This window comes from Sinocyclocheilus rhinocerous, unplaced genomic scaffold, assembly GCF_001515625.1.
Source record: "Sinocyclocheilus rhinocerous isolate Xijiao unplaced genomic scaffold, SAMN03320098_v1.1 scaffold323, whole genome shotgun sequence".
NCBI classification, from domain to species: Eukaryota; Metazoa; Chordata; class Actinopteri; order Cypriniformes; family Cyprinidae; genus Sinocyclocheilus; species Sinocyclocheilus rhinocerous.
This window is the reverse complement of record NW_015643640.1, coordinates 467,358-482,561: the sequence shown is the minus strand read 5'-3', so window position 1 is coordinate 482,561 and position 15,204 is coordinate 467,358. Positions and strand designations below refer to the sequence as shown.

Sequence of the window (15,204 nt, the reverse complement as noted above, 5' to 3'; positions counted from 1 at the left end):
CAATAAATAAATATATATATATATATATATATAAAAAAAAGATAAAAGCTAATTCAGAATATTAATAAAAACTATAATGGTATAAAAATACTATAATATACTAAATATAAATACTAATAAAAAAAATACTAAAAAGCAATGGTCCACTTATAAGGACCAAGGGCTCTTGTCCAAGATCACTCCCATATGACAGACTTTGATTTTATGATTCCAATAAAGCATAAATGTTTGTTTACTGTTAAGTCGCTTTGAATCAAAGTGTTATCTAAATGATACTTTCTTACTAATCAGTTTCACATAAATGACATGAAGAGATATTTTGTAGAATCTGCCCTCCTCTTCACACTATGTGTGTTTCTTTTCCCATTTCAGCTTCTGATAGTGAAATGGAGTGCGTGCGTCTGCACCGTATCCGCTTGTGTTGTCATGAGCGGTTTTATGACGATTCCTGATGTAATGTAGGGAGTGGAGCGGAGCCTGTGAAATACTGTGATCCACTGCAGCTGACACGCTTGTTTGTTGTGGGATGGGAAGAAATGCGTCTTAGCCTTGAAGCCATGCGTCTTTCTCCTTCACAGTTGACTCAAGCATCCCCTGTGAATAAATGGAGAAATTAATTTTCAGCATGGGTGCAACTCATTGGCCTCTCTCTCACACACACACACACACACACACACACACGATCGCTCTCACCCCGTCTGCATTTCAAACCAACCTCGACAAGGACAACAAGTTTAGGACATCCATCATGGAAATCACTGTCCCCAGATATCAACATTCACACCAACAGCAGAGCATCTTAATTTACTGCTGCTTCATATGAGTCTGTCCTGCTAAACTTCTGGGGATTCTCAGGGTCACCTTACATGTACCCCAGAGGATGATATACTCATGAATGATATTGGCCTGGGCTTTTCTAGGGTTATGATGCATCATGATGGAAACAGGAAAGGTCATTACACTGTACAGCTACCTGGTGCTTTACTCAGGGTTTTTTTCCCATGTATATGTGCTCATTGATGACCGATGTGTAGTCAAAGACTGTAGTTTAACATTTAAAAGAAAGTTCATTTTCATAAGCAGAAGTGGTACCTAAATGGTTAATTATTTGAGCTGCACTTTGATCACAAACAGAATCTAGGTATGGTCTTGAATTATTGAGATCATAGGTATTCATGAGACATTAAATATTTTGTCCATGAAAAGTGCATTTTCCAATCTGATATAAAATTATATGTTTGTTTGTTTTTTATTTATTGTTGTTTTCTTTTCTTTTCTTCTATTATTATTATTATTATTTATTTGCACAGTTACAACTTTTTTCTAACCTGATTAAAGACCTCAGTGTTTACTGATTTTCATAGTTTCTTTGTTTGTTTCTTTCTTTTTGTTATTGTACAGTTACAACTGAACTTTTTTCGAACCTGCTTGAAGACCTCAGTGTTCCACTAATTGTGTTCCTCTGAGATAGATAGATTGATTTATTTCATTTTATTTATATTTTTTATTCTATTCTATTTTATTTTTAATTTTTTGCACAGTTACAACTTTTTTATTTCAATTTTATTTATTTATTTGTTTGTTTATTGCACAATTACTGTACAGCTTGCTAAAAAATTTTTAAACCTACTAGAAGACCTCAGTGTTCCACTAATTGTTTGGGTTCAATTTGTTAAGATTAGTTAATCCATTAGATATCATGAACTAACGATGAACAATGCTTTTACTGGATTTATTAATTTAGGCTAGTGTAAATTTCTACATACAGTAAGCTAATACATTTTTAACATGTCAAGAAATAAATTGACATTAGTTTATGTATTATGAAAGAACATGAATAAACAAAAGTATATTATAAATATACATTACATTAATGAATAAATGCTGCAAACATGCCGTTCATTGTTAGTTTATAAAACACAAAGCATTAACTAATGCAAATTGAACCTTGTTGTAAAGAGTTACCATTGTTGGAATAAACAGAAGGACTTAAATATACTCCTACCTCTCCCGATGTTATATGTACATTACCACATTATTACCTGATCAGTCGCTCTCTACAGACTTAAAGAGCTCAGGGTAGAAGTTAATCAGCACAGCCATCTATTCTAATCATTCCTCTCTCTCACACACACACACACACACACACACACACACACGCTCATCTCACACTCTATCCAGACTGAATCACAGTCATTTGAGAGGCCCTGCCACTCCGAACAGCTATCCCAATAATTCTTTCTCAACTGCACCTCAGCCAGATGCATTCTGGGATGAAGGGTCTTGTTCTGCTACCTCAAATTACAGGCTCTGCTTTAGGCCTATTCAGACAGAATTAGTTTTATATGGTGAGGTGAGGTTGGGGTAAAGTAGTAATTACCTGAGCTTTTCTGGGATTTTGATCTTGAAGCATGGTGTCCAAGTCAGTTATTTTCCTAGACTGCACGTTCCATTGCTGGTGAAGATTACAGTGTCTTTTACCTTCTGTAAAATGGCCTGAAGGAATAACCACAGGTAGTAGCAGTCCTGTGTGAATTCACATGCTGTGTCTTAGCCCTGAATGGGTTCATTTTTTATTGGCTCTCATCACACAGTCCACGTGCGTGATTATTGCCACCACGAGCTCTCCTAATCAATACTGTACAATCCAGCTGCCGATCGAATAAACCCATCCGCTCATGTGCTCACCGTCTCACTCCTTCACCCTCGACAGCCCTGTATTCTCATGCAAAACAGCCCGATTGATTTGTTATGTGACATTTTAACATGGTCACCAACAGGTTACCTCTAAATCCTTAAAATGCTTTTAAAGGGCTGCTAAAGACAGGGAAATGGTCAATGAAAGTCATAAAGAGCTCGGAGCGATCCATCTCGTAAAAAGACATGTTTGAAAGCATCATTAGCGTCTTACGGTACTCTAGTGATGGGAATGAAAATAAGAAAAAATTAAAAGATCTCTGTTATAACAAAGCCTTCGATGCTGCTTTATGTCTCGATGAGCTTGTCAGTTTGCGCATTAAACTGAAGTATTAAGTAGGTTTTCATAATTTTCCATAATTTTCAGATACTCCCCCACTTGAGTCTTGGCTGTAATTTGGTTCCTCTAGAGAGCAGAACAGATCAGACCCAGAATTTTAAACGTCTGGCAGCTATTGCTGGATGCTACCATTACTCAAGTATGCTCGTCACATTGACAATTATTCAGTTTCGCCAAATACTGCTGGCTTCCGGTGTCATTTGTTTTCATGCAATTTAGAATATTCCCCTTATTTATTTCCCAGATGCATTTTTTTTTCAGCCATGCTCAGTGTTATTCTTTGTTGCATTTATAGTTTTTTTTTTCTATTGTACAAAAGCAGTGCTGAAATAAAATGAAATACATTTTTTGATCCAGCAGCTGTGAAACCTCATGCCACGATCGCCAGCACCGCTCTTACACACACACACACACAAACATACACACACACACATATTTCCATAATGCTGATGATTCCCTGTGGATTTTATGGGACATACTGCCTCTACTAATTGGCACATCAATAACACTCTCTTAATGAGCTGCATCTTACACACTCCTGGGCCTCTTTTGTACATATACATGAATTTAAAGGAATAGTTCACCCAAAAAATGATGATTTTTATTATTTGCGCACTCTCATGTCATTCCAGACCCATATGCTGATATTTTTCTGTGGAACACAAATGTAGAAATATTTTCAAAGAATCACACAGCAGTAATTCATAGTGACCATGACTGTCAAGATCCCAAGCCAATATAAAATGACCATAAAAATACAATAAAAGGCTTATGCATTACTATATTCCAAATAATCAGGAGGCATAAAATAGCATTTTATGATCAATAGTAAAAAATTGTCATCCACTGATTATATTCATATCCTCCAAATATAATTTTTTGAGTTTTATGATGCTGCTTGTTTTTCTTTGTCATTATATGGCAAGTACTGAATACAAAATATTTCTACTTGTGTATTCTACAAAAAGATACATACATATTTGGAACGACATCCGAATTAGTAAATAATGACAGAATTTTCATGCTTTTATAGATTTTCTTTTTCCCTACCCTCAAGAAATCTTTAAAATGTTTTGGTTTTGTTTTGTAAACTGGTCAATCAGTTGAAAAAAATGTTTTTTGTTTGTTTGTTTTGTTTTGTTTGTTTTTTGTAAGAGACGTCACATTTATGAGCGATAGTCTTTAAAGATGTAGACAGATACAAGTAAATTTTTTTATTTTTTACTTTTATTTATTTATTTATTTTTGCTTGTTTTTTTCTGTTTTGTTTTGTTTTCTGTAAGAGACATCACATTTATGAGAGATGTAGACAGATTAGTAAGTTTAAAAAAATGTTTGTTTGTGTGCTTTTATTTTGTAAACTGGTCAATCAGTTTTTTAAAAAACATTGTTTTTGTTTTTTGTTTTGTTTTATTTAGTGTTTTGTTTTTTGTAAGAGACGTCACATTCATGAGCGATAGTCTTTAAAGATGTAGACAGATGCAAGTTAATTTTTTTTTATTATTATTTGTGTGTGTGTTGTGTGTGTTTGTTTTGGAAACTGGTCAATCAGTTTTTTTAAATAATCTGTTTTGTTTTGTTTTCTGTAAGAGACGTCTCATTTATGAGCGATAGTCTTTAAAGATGTAGACAGATGTAAGTCTGTCATATCAAACATCTTAACCTGACATTTTACTGTGAAAGCACTTTCGTTTCTTTGTATGTATACACATGCCCTCTGGGTTAGGATATATGCTGTAGTCATATTTAAACAGGGATCTAATGTTGTAGGTACACATCTCCCCCTCGTCTTTTGATGGAAGAGCATGGGTTCAGAGTGACACCCTACCAAACGCTCTCTGCATCTCTGATGAGGTCAGGCCTCCCTGAGCAGGGTTCCCATCTCATTCCTGATTTCACAGCTCCTTGATTAACATAAAGGCAGTCCTCTGGAGAGTTGGTGGCCCACATTAAATGCCCATCAGCCTCTGCATTAAGTTTGGAAACAGACAAGTCATGGAACAATACGGGGTCAATCCATCCACATAATAAACTCGGAGGAACAGGTTCTTTTTAATAAAATTGTTGTAGACAAATAAATTAAGTGGTATAAATCTGCATGTTTTATGCAAGTGCTTGTAATAAATGCTGCGTGTTGCTAATAAAACAATGAAAGAAAAACATTCAACCCTTTATGAAATGTTTTGAATAAATATATTACATGCTTTTTAAATATTTTAATAAATGGTATTTAAACAAGATATTTAGTTTGATTGCTTTTTCATTTTTGTAAGCAGTAGTGAGTATCATGCTTATTATAAACTAAGCAATTATTTCTCACCGTTGTGTGAATTTCCACAGTGTGTACACTGTGTAAAGACAGAACAATCAATTTCAAGAGATATTTTATTAATATGTAACCATGCAACGCTTGGGTTTTATCTCTGAAATTTTTGCCAGCATCTGTTACTCTCGTAATATCACTCATAAAGTTATCACTGCACCAAAACCGAACTAGTTTGTTGTCAAACCTGTGTGCAAATGCCACATTTCACGGCGTTTTCTGATTTAAAGTTCTAATTAAGAGAGCTTGGAGTGCAAATTAAGCGGAATTAGCTGTCAGCGAACTCACATTTAAATGAGTGATGCTAAGACCCTTCCGATAAGCATTTAAATGATATAAATTGCCGTTTAAGTGCAGGGCCTAATGTTTGTCTCGAAATTAATGTGACACAAGGCAGCAATGACAATCAAGGCTCTTCTCATACTCATTTGGGCTCGTTTAGAGGCCTTTGTGCCCACACTTGAGCAAATTAACACAATTGCTGTTTTTTATGAGCAGTCATAAACGGAGGCCCTCCTTTGGCGGCTAATGAAGAGAGAAACAGCTTGCGTTTCAATGTTATTATGACAGTCGAAGAACAATTATAGCTCCGAAAACAACAACACTCTGACGCCCCGCAGCATGTAGAGATGAGACTAAACAAAGGAGCAAAGATATCTCGTCCTGCTCGTGTAAGACGATCTGCGTTGCTCCAGCGGTTCTGTCCTAGAAGCATATGCTTGTCATTTGTGTGTATTATGTCATTTGTGACTGTTGAAAGCACATTTTGACAGATCCCGTTACCCATGCTACTTGGTTACGTTCTCTGAGGAGCACTCCATGAGTTGTTGGGCATGTGAAAAAATAACAAATCTATCACGATCTGGGGTGAATTCACATGGTATTTCGCTGTGTCTTATTGACTAACTACCTTCAATTGAGCTTGTTTAGCCACATCTGGATACAGCTTTTTTTGGGAGTGGTGTGTTTTCTTGGTCTTGTTGTGTCACTGAGTCTGAATCACATACGTTTTATCTTGTGTGTTTCATAGGCTCTGGAGAGTGAGTTTGTGTCCTGTCAGCTGCATCAGTGGATCGATCTGATATTCGGATACAAGCAGCAGGGACCTGAGGCCGTCAGAGCTCTCAATGTCTTCTACTACCTGACTTATGAAGGAGCAGTCAACCTCAGCTCCATATCTGACCCCATGCTCAGAGAGGTGAGTGTGTTTCGTTCTCTTACACAGACGCTACCGGTCAAACGTTTGGAATAATTACGATGTTTTCAATGTTTTAGAAGTCTCTACTGCTCACCAAAGCTGGATTTATTTGATTAAAAATACAGTAAAAAATGTGAAATATTTTTACAAATTAAAATAGCTTTTTTCTGTGTGGATATCTGTTAAACTGTAATTTATTCCTGTGATCAAAGCTGAATTTTCAGCATCATTACTCCAGTCTTCAGTGTCACATGATGCTTCAGAAATCATGCTTTCATGATGCTTCACTTAAATCATGTCTTTGCGAGTATCCTCGAAATAATTGTCGGTTATGTCTTAAGTGAAAGTAAACAGTTGAGAGAATTCGAATGTGTACCATTATATTGGATGTATTGTCTCTTAAAGTGACCGTGCCTAATTAACTAGCTGCTGTCAGTGTCCATAATGTTAATACAAGAAATTAAATGGGAGAAAATCACTCACTGCTCTTTACTGAATTACCTTGTAGTTTTAACAAGAATTAATCTATATTTAATTTATACAGTGAAGACTATGCAATGGTATTTACATTTGATTCCCAAATAGTCGAATATTCGCTCTGTAATTATTATTTGAAAAATAAAAACACTATTCGAATTTTACATTTTACATTGCTGGCCGCAAACGCAGGGAATCCATGACCCCAAGTCAATTATAACTAAATCTACTGAGAGGTAGGGCTGTCAAAATGACTGAAAAACTAAATTCGAATTTTCTGCTTAAAAATTATCAAAATTCGAATTATATTCAAATTTAAAAGGTATAATTTCAGTTAGGGGGAAAAAAGCTTTTGGCTTCTCTCCTGAGGCCACAAGAGGGCGCATCGAGCAAAATATTTTGCACGTTTCTTCAAAGCGTAATAAAATAACACGACTATATTTTTTAAAAAGTGCATAATGTTTAAAATAATGTTTATAAACCATATAGAATTTAAGAGGCATAATTTCAGTTAGGGGGGGGGAAAGCTTTTGGCTTCTCTCCTGAGGCCACAAGAGGGCGCATCGAGCAAAATATTATGCACGTTTCTTCAAAGCGTAATAAAATAACACGACTATCTTTGGGAATAGTGCATAATGTTTAAAATAATGTTTCTAAACCATATATAATTAATAAAGTTGCTTAAACAATTAGAAAAAAAACAGCACCATGCATGTATGTATAGTTTAATACAAAGGACCGAAAACCAATCACAAAGAGTAGGCTACTTTCTTCATTTAAAAACATGAGATACAGTGGGATGGGGAAAAACCGCCATAACGTCTTTAGACATGTTTTTTAAAAGTTGAACTTGCATTAATTTTACATGGCTTTCTAAACATGCCGCTCTCTTGTGCGAGACGCGAGTGCAACGCTGATAGATGTCCCTCTAGAAAATGTGATAAATATGCGTTCTGTGTGAACGGCTTGGTTTCAGTTTTGACGTAAACAACATCTTCTCCACACTGATGCTCTCGTTTTCCGCAATATATGAATGAACAATGTAGCAGCACCGCATCTAGTGGGTTCAACTGGATAGGCTAACAAAAGCATTCAAATGCAATCAATGACACATACATCGTCATCGCATCTCGTGCGCCACTGATAACTAAGGCTGCCTGACGGCTGACGCAGACCTTCAATTCGAATGCAACGTTTTTGCATTCGAATGTGGATTTTTTTATTTTTATTCGACGAATATTCGAAATTCGGAAAAAAAATTTGACAGCCCTACTGAGAGGTTTGGAAATTTGAGCCTGGAAAAGTATGGAATTTTGAAATGGAAAATGTGTAGGAACCCTGATATAAGATACCAGTTAAGATGCTGCCTTAGAAGACAGCTGCCTATGTTGTGAGTAAGCATAGAGGTTTTGGAACAGAGCCATTGTAAACAGGTTTGAGCTTCAGCAGACACTTACAAAACATTTGTTTAGCTGTTACTGTGAGCCCTGAAGACGTATACAGACTCGGTAGGAATCTCTCTTTCGGTGTTTCCTTCTCTCTCTCTCTCTCTCTCTCTCTCTCTATCCCAAGCTTATTTATTATTCATCTCTTTCTCTCTGGGAACTGCCACACAGAAGCACAAACCAGTTCAGACAGAGTTAGCTCACTAACCTCCCCACTGACAGCTACAGATGTCCTTCAAACAGGTCCAAGGACTGCCTTTCCAGAGAACCTGCTCTTATTCTTATTCAGAACTGGTTCCGTTTATAAAAAAATATACTATGACTTTCCTGATGGATAACAGTTGTTGAACATCTACATTCTCTCACCAGAATACTGTAATAAATATTTGGCATATTTCCTGTACTGCTTTTGAATCTACAGCGCCACAGCAAAAAAGTGTTATTTTTTGCTTCAGTCTGAATTGAACGTGATAAAAGAAGCCCTGTTCAGACTGTAGAGGACAGTACACATACAGTAGCATCCAGTGCTGGCATAAAGAACATTTACCATTCAAGACTATCTGCTTTACATCATCTCAGACGAGCTGGATGTTGGTGTTGCTGACCCTGGCATGGTGGTCTGTAATCCATTATTTGAAGACACTGTTATTTGGTTGTTCCTTGCATTATTGTCCTGGATGTGAGCCTGACAGGACTCTGAGCCAGATTGCATCAAACCCTTGATATATAGAGACTTTAGTCAGAGTAGATGGTGTATTTCATAGGACACAAATGAAAACATTGATGTAAGAGGTGGAAGTGCTGCTGTTGTTGTACTGCTGTGTGCTTCGGTGTCCATCGTTCAGGCAGTGAAATGTTTTTGCACTAATTTCCAGTGGATGTTTTTAAATCAACGCCCAGGTTCACAACAGTAAATCATTCAATGCACTGGCCTTTCAGCCCTCACAGCCCCAATTTAATTCATCAAATTAGGTGGAAGGTGAACCGACTGCAGGGTTAAACTGTGAAGTTTGTGAAGTTCACATTTAAGTCTAGCAACCTATTCAAAACTACACTCCACACTATATTTTTGTTATTTTTAATCAACTTAAGAGTAGGCGTGTGTGTGTGTGTGTGTGTGTGCGTGTGTGTGTGTGTGTGAGTATGTTTGTGTGTTTTAAACATGCTACCATAATTATATTTTGAATCATATTCAATAAATTGCACTGTAAAATAAATAAATAAACAAGAATGTACAACCATGGACTCTTTTCACAAGACTGTGATGAAGTTTTTTGTGTTTTCATTTTTTTTTTAAATGCATGTACATTTATAACACTATCCTTTGTATTATATTACCTTTGCATCAAATTACAAAAAAAAACTAGTTAACGCTAATGAAAGGGTGTTTCTAATACAGCGTCTGTGGGAGTGATAGTAAATTTGACATCGTTCTCTCTACTGACTGCCGTTATCAATCTCTCTCTATTTGTTTTTTCTTTTTTTGAAAGTCATGAAAACACTATCATGGAGTTTTTCTTTTGCTATTTGAGGAAATGGGAATGCAAAATATATTTGTGGTAGTCTCCCATTCACTGCTATGGAAGTTTACCCAACTATGACGACTTCTGCTGCTGAGAAACCCGGAAATGTGAAAAAGGTCCATTTCAGATAAGATTTAACTTTTGTTTGGAGAAGCTGATCCTAGACCAGCAGATACAGCTTACAGATTTATCCCAGGGCAGCAGTTGGAAGCTTCAGGTAGTAGTTAACAAGCTAACTGTACCTCGGGTTCAACTGTATGCATATATCCACGCCTCGGCATGTGTATAGCATGTCTGCTGCAGGGGACACACAGTGAAGCGTTTGTGTGGCTGTGAATGTGTGCACTGGGGCCGTCGCTGGTGTCGGAGTGCTTCCAGTCTTCCTGCCCTTCATGCTCAGTGACTGAGGCTGATTAATGACTCAGCTCACCTTATTCCCATCTAGGTGTTCTTGCTGTCCCTTTATAGCTCTTTCCTTCCTTCACTGCATGCTTCCTTTCTTTTATCTATTTCTTCATCCTTCTATCTGATGCAGATTCATTGCCTATCTGCTCCAGTCATCTCTCCAGTTCAACCCATTACCCTGCACACTTCCGGTTTAATAAGCAGAGGTTAAATGGGATTCCTCACGCCTGACTGCCACTCCACCATTCACAGGCCATTAGGAGATCGATAAATCCACATGGCCGTGTCTGCAATCAAACTGTAATAAACATGCTTGAGAAAAAAACGTTTAACAGGATCTAAGGCATAAGAGAAAAGAGTGAGAGAGAGAGAGAGAGAGAGAATGAATGAATCAGAACAGCACTAATGTTGAGTATGCATACACTTTTTGTGCAATATTTTAGGTCTGTCACGCTGTTTTTCCTTTTTTTTTTCTCATTTCCTATTTTATTTATTTATTTTTTAAATTATGCATTTACTCTTTACATGTAATTCCAAAACGATATGACTTTCTTTCTTCGACGGAATGCAAAAGAGAAAAAAAAATTCAAGTAATTACAATGAAAGCAGACTGGAACTTTCATGCTTTAGAATATTTGCCAAAAAAGGTACAGGTATTATAATGCGTGTGCTATTCCAAGTTTTTTGAAGCTAGATGACAGCTGTGTGTGATGAAGATGGTGAAATTTAAATCATTATTCCATGAAAATCTCCTCCAGTTGGCTTTTAACCATTGCATCCAGATTATTGCATCCCATTATTACCTTGTCAAGTTGCTCGAGAAATCAAACAGTTCAGTTCTTGAATGATCCGCTTAAATTCATTGAGATCTCATTCAAAAGAACAGTTTGGTTACAAATTGGACATCTCACATGTACTCATATTTACAAGATTTCCAGCGTATAATGAATTAAAAGTGAAATATTCACCGTTTGTGTTCTATGGAAGTCAGTCAGTAATTAAATGAAATTACATGAGTTATCTCATGTACAGAGGTCACCGAATTTGTGAGTAGGCAATTAGGAGAACAGTGATGACGAGAAAGAGAGCAAAATGTTAGATTATTTTCAATACGACCCCTCAAGTTTTGCTTTGCCAGTATGCACAATTTTTGAAGTCAGTACAGAATTATGACTAATGTTGATATGGAGTGATGTAAAAGTCATGAGTTCTGATATGACTGTTCAGACTGAGGTCACATTGCAACAAGTCAGACCTGTATCTGATTTAGGGCTACAAATGGAAGTGGCCCAAATCAGAATTGAAAAGATCAGATTCCATGTGGTTATATGGTGTTTACACGGTTATGAAAAAACAGATTTGAGTTACATATGAGCAAAAGAATCAGATTTGGTTCACTTTCACGTGAATTCTGAACATAGCCAATTTGCAGTGCAACACTATTATGCTAAAAAAAAAAAAAATCTAAATAATTGCATTGCCATAATGAGTATATGGCCACAAAAAAAAATTTATGGCCGTTACATTTTCTCATTTCAGTCACTATTGTCAGGTGTGGCAAAAAGTCAGTTTTGGAGCCTGACTGCACGTCATGGCCAGGTTTGTAGAGCTAAATTAGAAAAATAAACGCAGAGGGTGTAGTTTAGCGTGGCTCTTAGAACAGCATGCGTGTAAGTTTGACTGGAAACAGCAGGTTTGGCACCAGCTCTGGATCTTCTCAGATGGGGTTGTGGGGAAACCAACTGCTGGGTTCTGGTTCTAGTTTTAGTTTTGCATCTTGTATATCAGGTCTGGTTTGGGCAGGACTGGAATTTGTCAGTCTGAGCAGCTGAGTTTGGGTTTTTTGCGTCTCTATGTGTGTAGAGTACGGGGCGAGTGGAATGTCTCATGGCAGATTAGGGTCACTCAGGAGACTGGGCCATGTTTACTCAGACGATGATTACTTCCTGTCTTTGCCCTGCCACCACAAAAAAAAGAACATGACAGGCACAAAGGGTTCCCTTTGCACATGAAATAAACGCGTACACACATACACAGTCCTTTTCCTCCAATCAAGCCCACTTTTACTCCAGTCCGATACTAATCTGACCTTTAAAAGGCTTACGTTTAAAGAGAAACCCTTCCCCCAAAACCTCTTTTAAGTATTCATTGGCACCTCATTATGCAAAATAAGAAAATTTGGTCACAGCTTGTTGTACAGCTAAATTGCCTTGTCAAGGGTTAGAGTAAATCAGGTGACTCATGGAGCATGACTGTGTGTGTATACGTGTGTGTGCATGCATACGGGGTATTTCCATCATTTAAATGTGTAGAATGTAAAGAGACCTCATCAGATACGCACTAGTGCTCCTAAAGAGATTGGCCCCTCTAGCATGGCTAGTGCCTGTATAACCTTCTCTCCTCATTGGCTGGGCGCTCTGACCTGAGAACTGCCTCGTTCTACTATGGTAGTAAATGTCAGGAGAGGATTTAATGAAGATGGGTCAGGTGCCTGGGCAAGATGCATCCACATATTAACTTAAACAAACCGTCCCAATGTGACACGCTCGACCTTCATCCTGTTTGCGGTGCCAGCTTCTATGCCACATTGCTGAATCACATTAGTGACCTGTTTGAGATCTCTGTGCATGTTTGTGAAACAGTGTTTGGGATTGAATGGAGTGGATAAAAATGTAGAAAATTCTTTATTCTTATGTAAAGTTGTATTTTCGCATTTAGCTTGTAAGATGTGCACATTTAAATGGCTGTGAGAGACAGAAGTACAGACTGTTTAAAATGTTGTACTGTCTTAAGGTCTGTACAATTTCAAAGATGCATTTACAGGAGGGACTTTTGTTTTGAAAAGATATATAGTGGAGTCTGACAGTTTTAAGACCATGAGTGAGATATATAATAAAAAAGTTAATAAATAAAAAGAACTGAAGAATTATAAGTTTCAGGATGTCTCATTATTTATGTCCACCTTTTGCTTTTGAGCAGCACTCAAGCTCTATGAGCTCTACAATTTTGAGCAAAACCTGATAATACATGTTATCCAGCACAATTTCACAATATTCCAGAAAGCATCTTATGTGATTCAGTGGATGTAAGTATATTGTGGCCGAAGACAGATAATCACCCTGGATGGATGACCAGTATTTTATATTTTATTTTATTTTATTTTATTTTATTTTATTTTATTCAGGATGTCTCATTATTTATGTCCACCTTTTGCTTTTGAGCAGCACTCAAGCTCTATGAGCTCTACAATTTTGAGCAAAACCTGATAATACATGTTATCCAGCACAATTTCACAATATTCCAGAAAGCATCTTATGTGATTCAGTGGATGTAAGTATATTGTGGCCGAAGACAGATAATCACCCTGGATGGATGACCAGTATTTTATATTTTAATTTTATTTATTTTATTTTAATTGTTATTTTTATTTTTATTTTTATTAATTTTTTTTTGTTTGTTTTGTTTTTACTTTTGTTAGTTTTTAACATTAATAAATGTTTTTCTTCTTATTTGTTTTTTTTTTCCTGATCCCTGATGATCTCTCGTGTAGACTTTTGGACCCCACTGTATTTATGTTCATTGCCTGAACAATTGACTGCTTTGTGCACAACAGTAAGAAAGGACTGTACCTTTATCCCACACATACTTGTTTTTGTTCCCCAAATTACATATGCCATCTACTCTTACTGAGGTCTATGAAACTACATTATTGAAGTAAATGCCTTACATAAATAACGATCTGACTGAAAAAGACTGAAAGATCTCATACTGAATAGCTGACGTAATGCGGTTTTGCCAAACACCAAAGACTTGGTCAAGAAATGAAGACCTGATGCCACACAGAGTGTCAAATTCCATTGCTTTTGAGCAGAAATCAACCAATCATATAATTGAAACGAGGTGTCTTCCCTTGCGTGGCCTCTTCTGAACCCCGCTTCTTTAGAATGGTATTTCCAGACACAGTAGTCCTGTCATCTGTGTTCCATCAATGCCTCTAATGAGATCACTAGTGGATTTACACTATATAAAGAAGAGTTTGTGTGCTGCAGTCTATTGTTACCAGCAGAGTGGGCCGAACCAGATCAAAGCAGGAGAGCGGGACGAAGAAAGAGAGATGAAGAGCAGAATATCAGTTAGAAACAGACGGAAAGAATTGATGGAAAGAAGTGCAGTCTGAGCAGAGTGGAAAAAGAGAGAGGTGGAAGAGTGAAGAAATACAATGAGAGGGACATGGAAAGCCTCCTGACTTCCCGATGCTTTCACGAATACAGTGTTTTTAATGCACTTAGAATCAAGGATTTGTAGCATCATCAGATATAGATGGATGGATGGATGGATGGGTGGATGGATGGATAGATGGATAGATAGACTCTTTTTATGGTCAAGATCCTCTCTCTAGTGCACACACACACTTTTCTCTGCTTTAACACACTCTTGCACACAGAAGTGCACATAAATCCAGCTGCTAGATAGCCTTTTCCCATTATTATGATCATTATTCCCACCACTTTCTTTTTTCATTTTTTTTCCACACACACACACATTACTTTGAGTCTGTATGAGCTGATATTGTCCAGGGCAAGTTAGCCACTGTCTGAAGGTGACGTTTATAGTCCTGTATCTCTTCATTAGTGCCACCAAACCTACATAACCCTGACTCTCTGTCCTCCTCAGGCTGTGGAGTCTCAAATCAGAAGTTTTGGACAGACACCCTGCCAGCTGCTGATCGAACACACACACACACACACACACTCTCTCTCTCACACACACACACTCACACACACTCACTTACTCTC

At 37.1% G+C, this 15,204-nt stretch overlaps 1 protein-coding gene across 1 annotated transcript in view; it reads left to right on the top strand.

Annotated features, from left to right (window-relative positions):
* Nucleotides 1–15,204, top strand: part of LOC107757615 (lipopolysaccharide-responsive and beige-like anchor protein) — a 244,625-nt gene that overhangs the window by 207,621 nt on the left and 21,800 nt on the right. Inside the window, exon 47 of the mRNA XM_016575147.1 lies at nucleotides 6,391–6,558. Coding sequence (XP_016430633.1) covers nucleotides 6,391–6,558 — 168 coding nt within the window. The remainder of the gene's footprint in view (nucleotides 1–6,390; nucleotides 6,559–15,204) is intronic.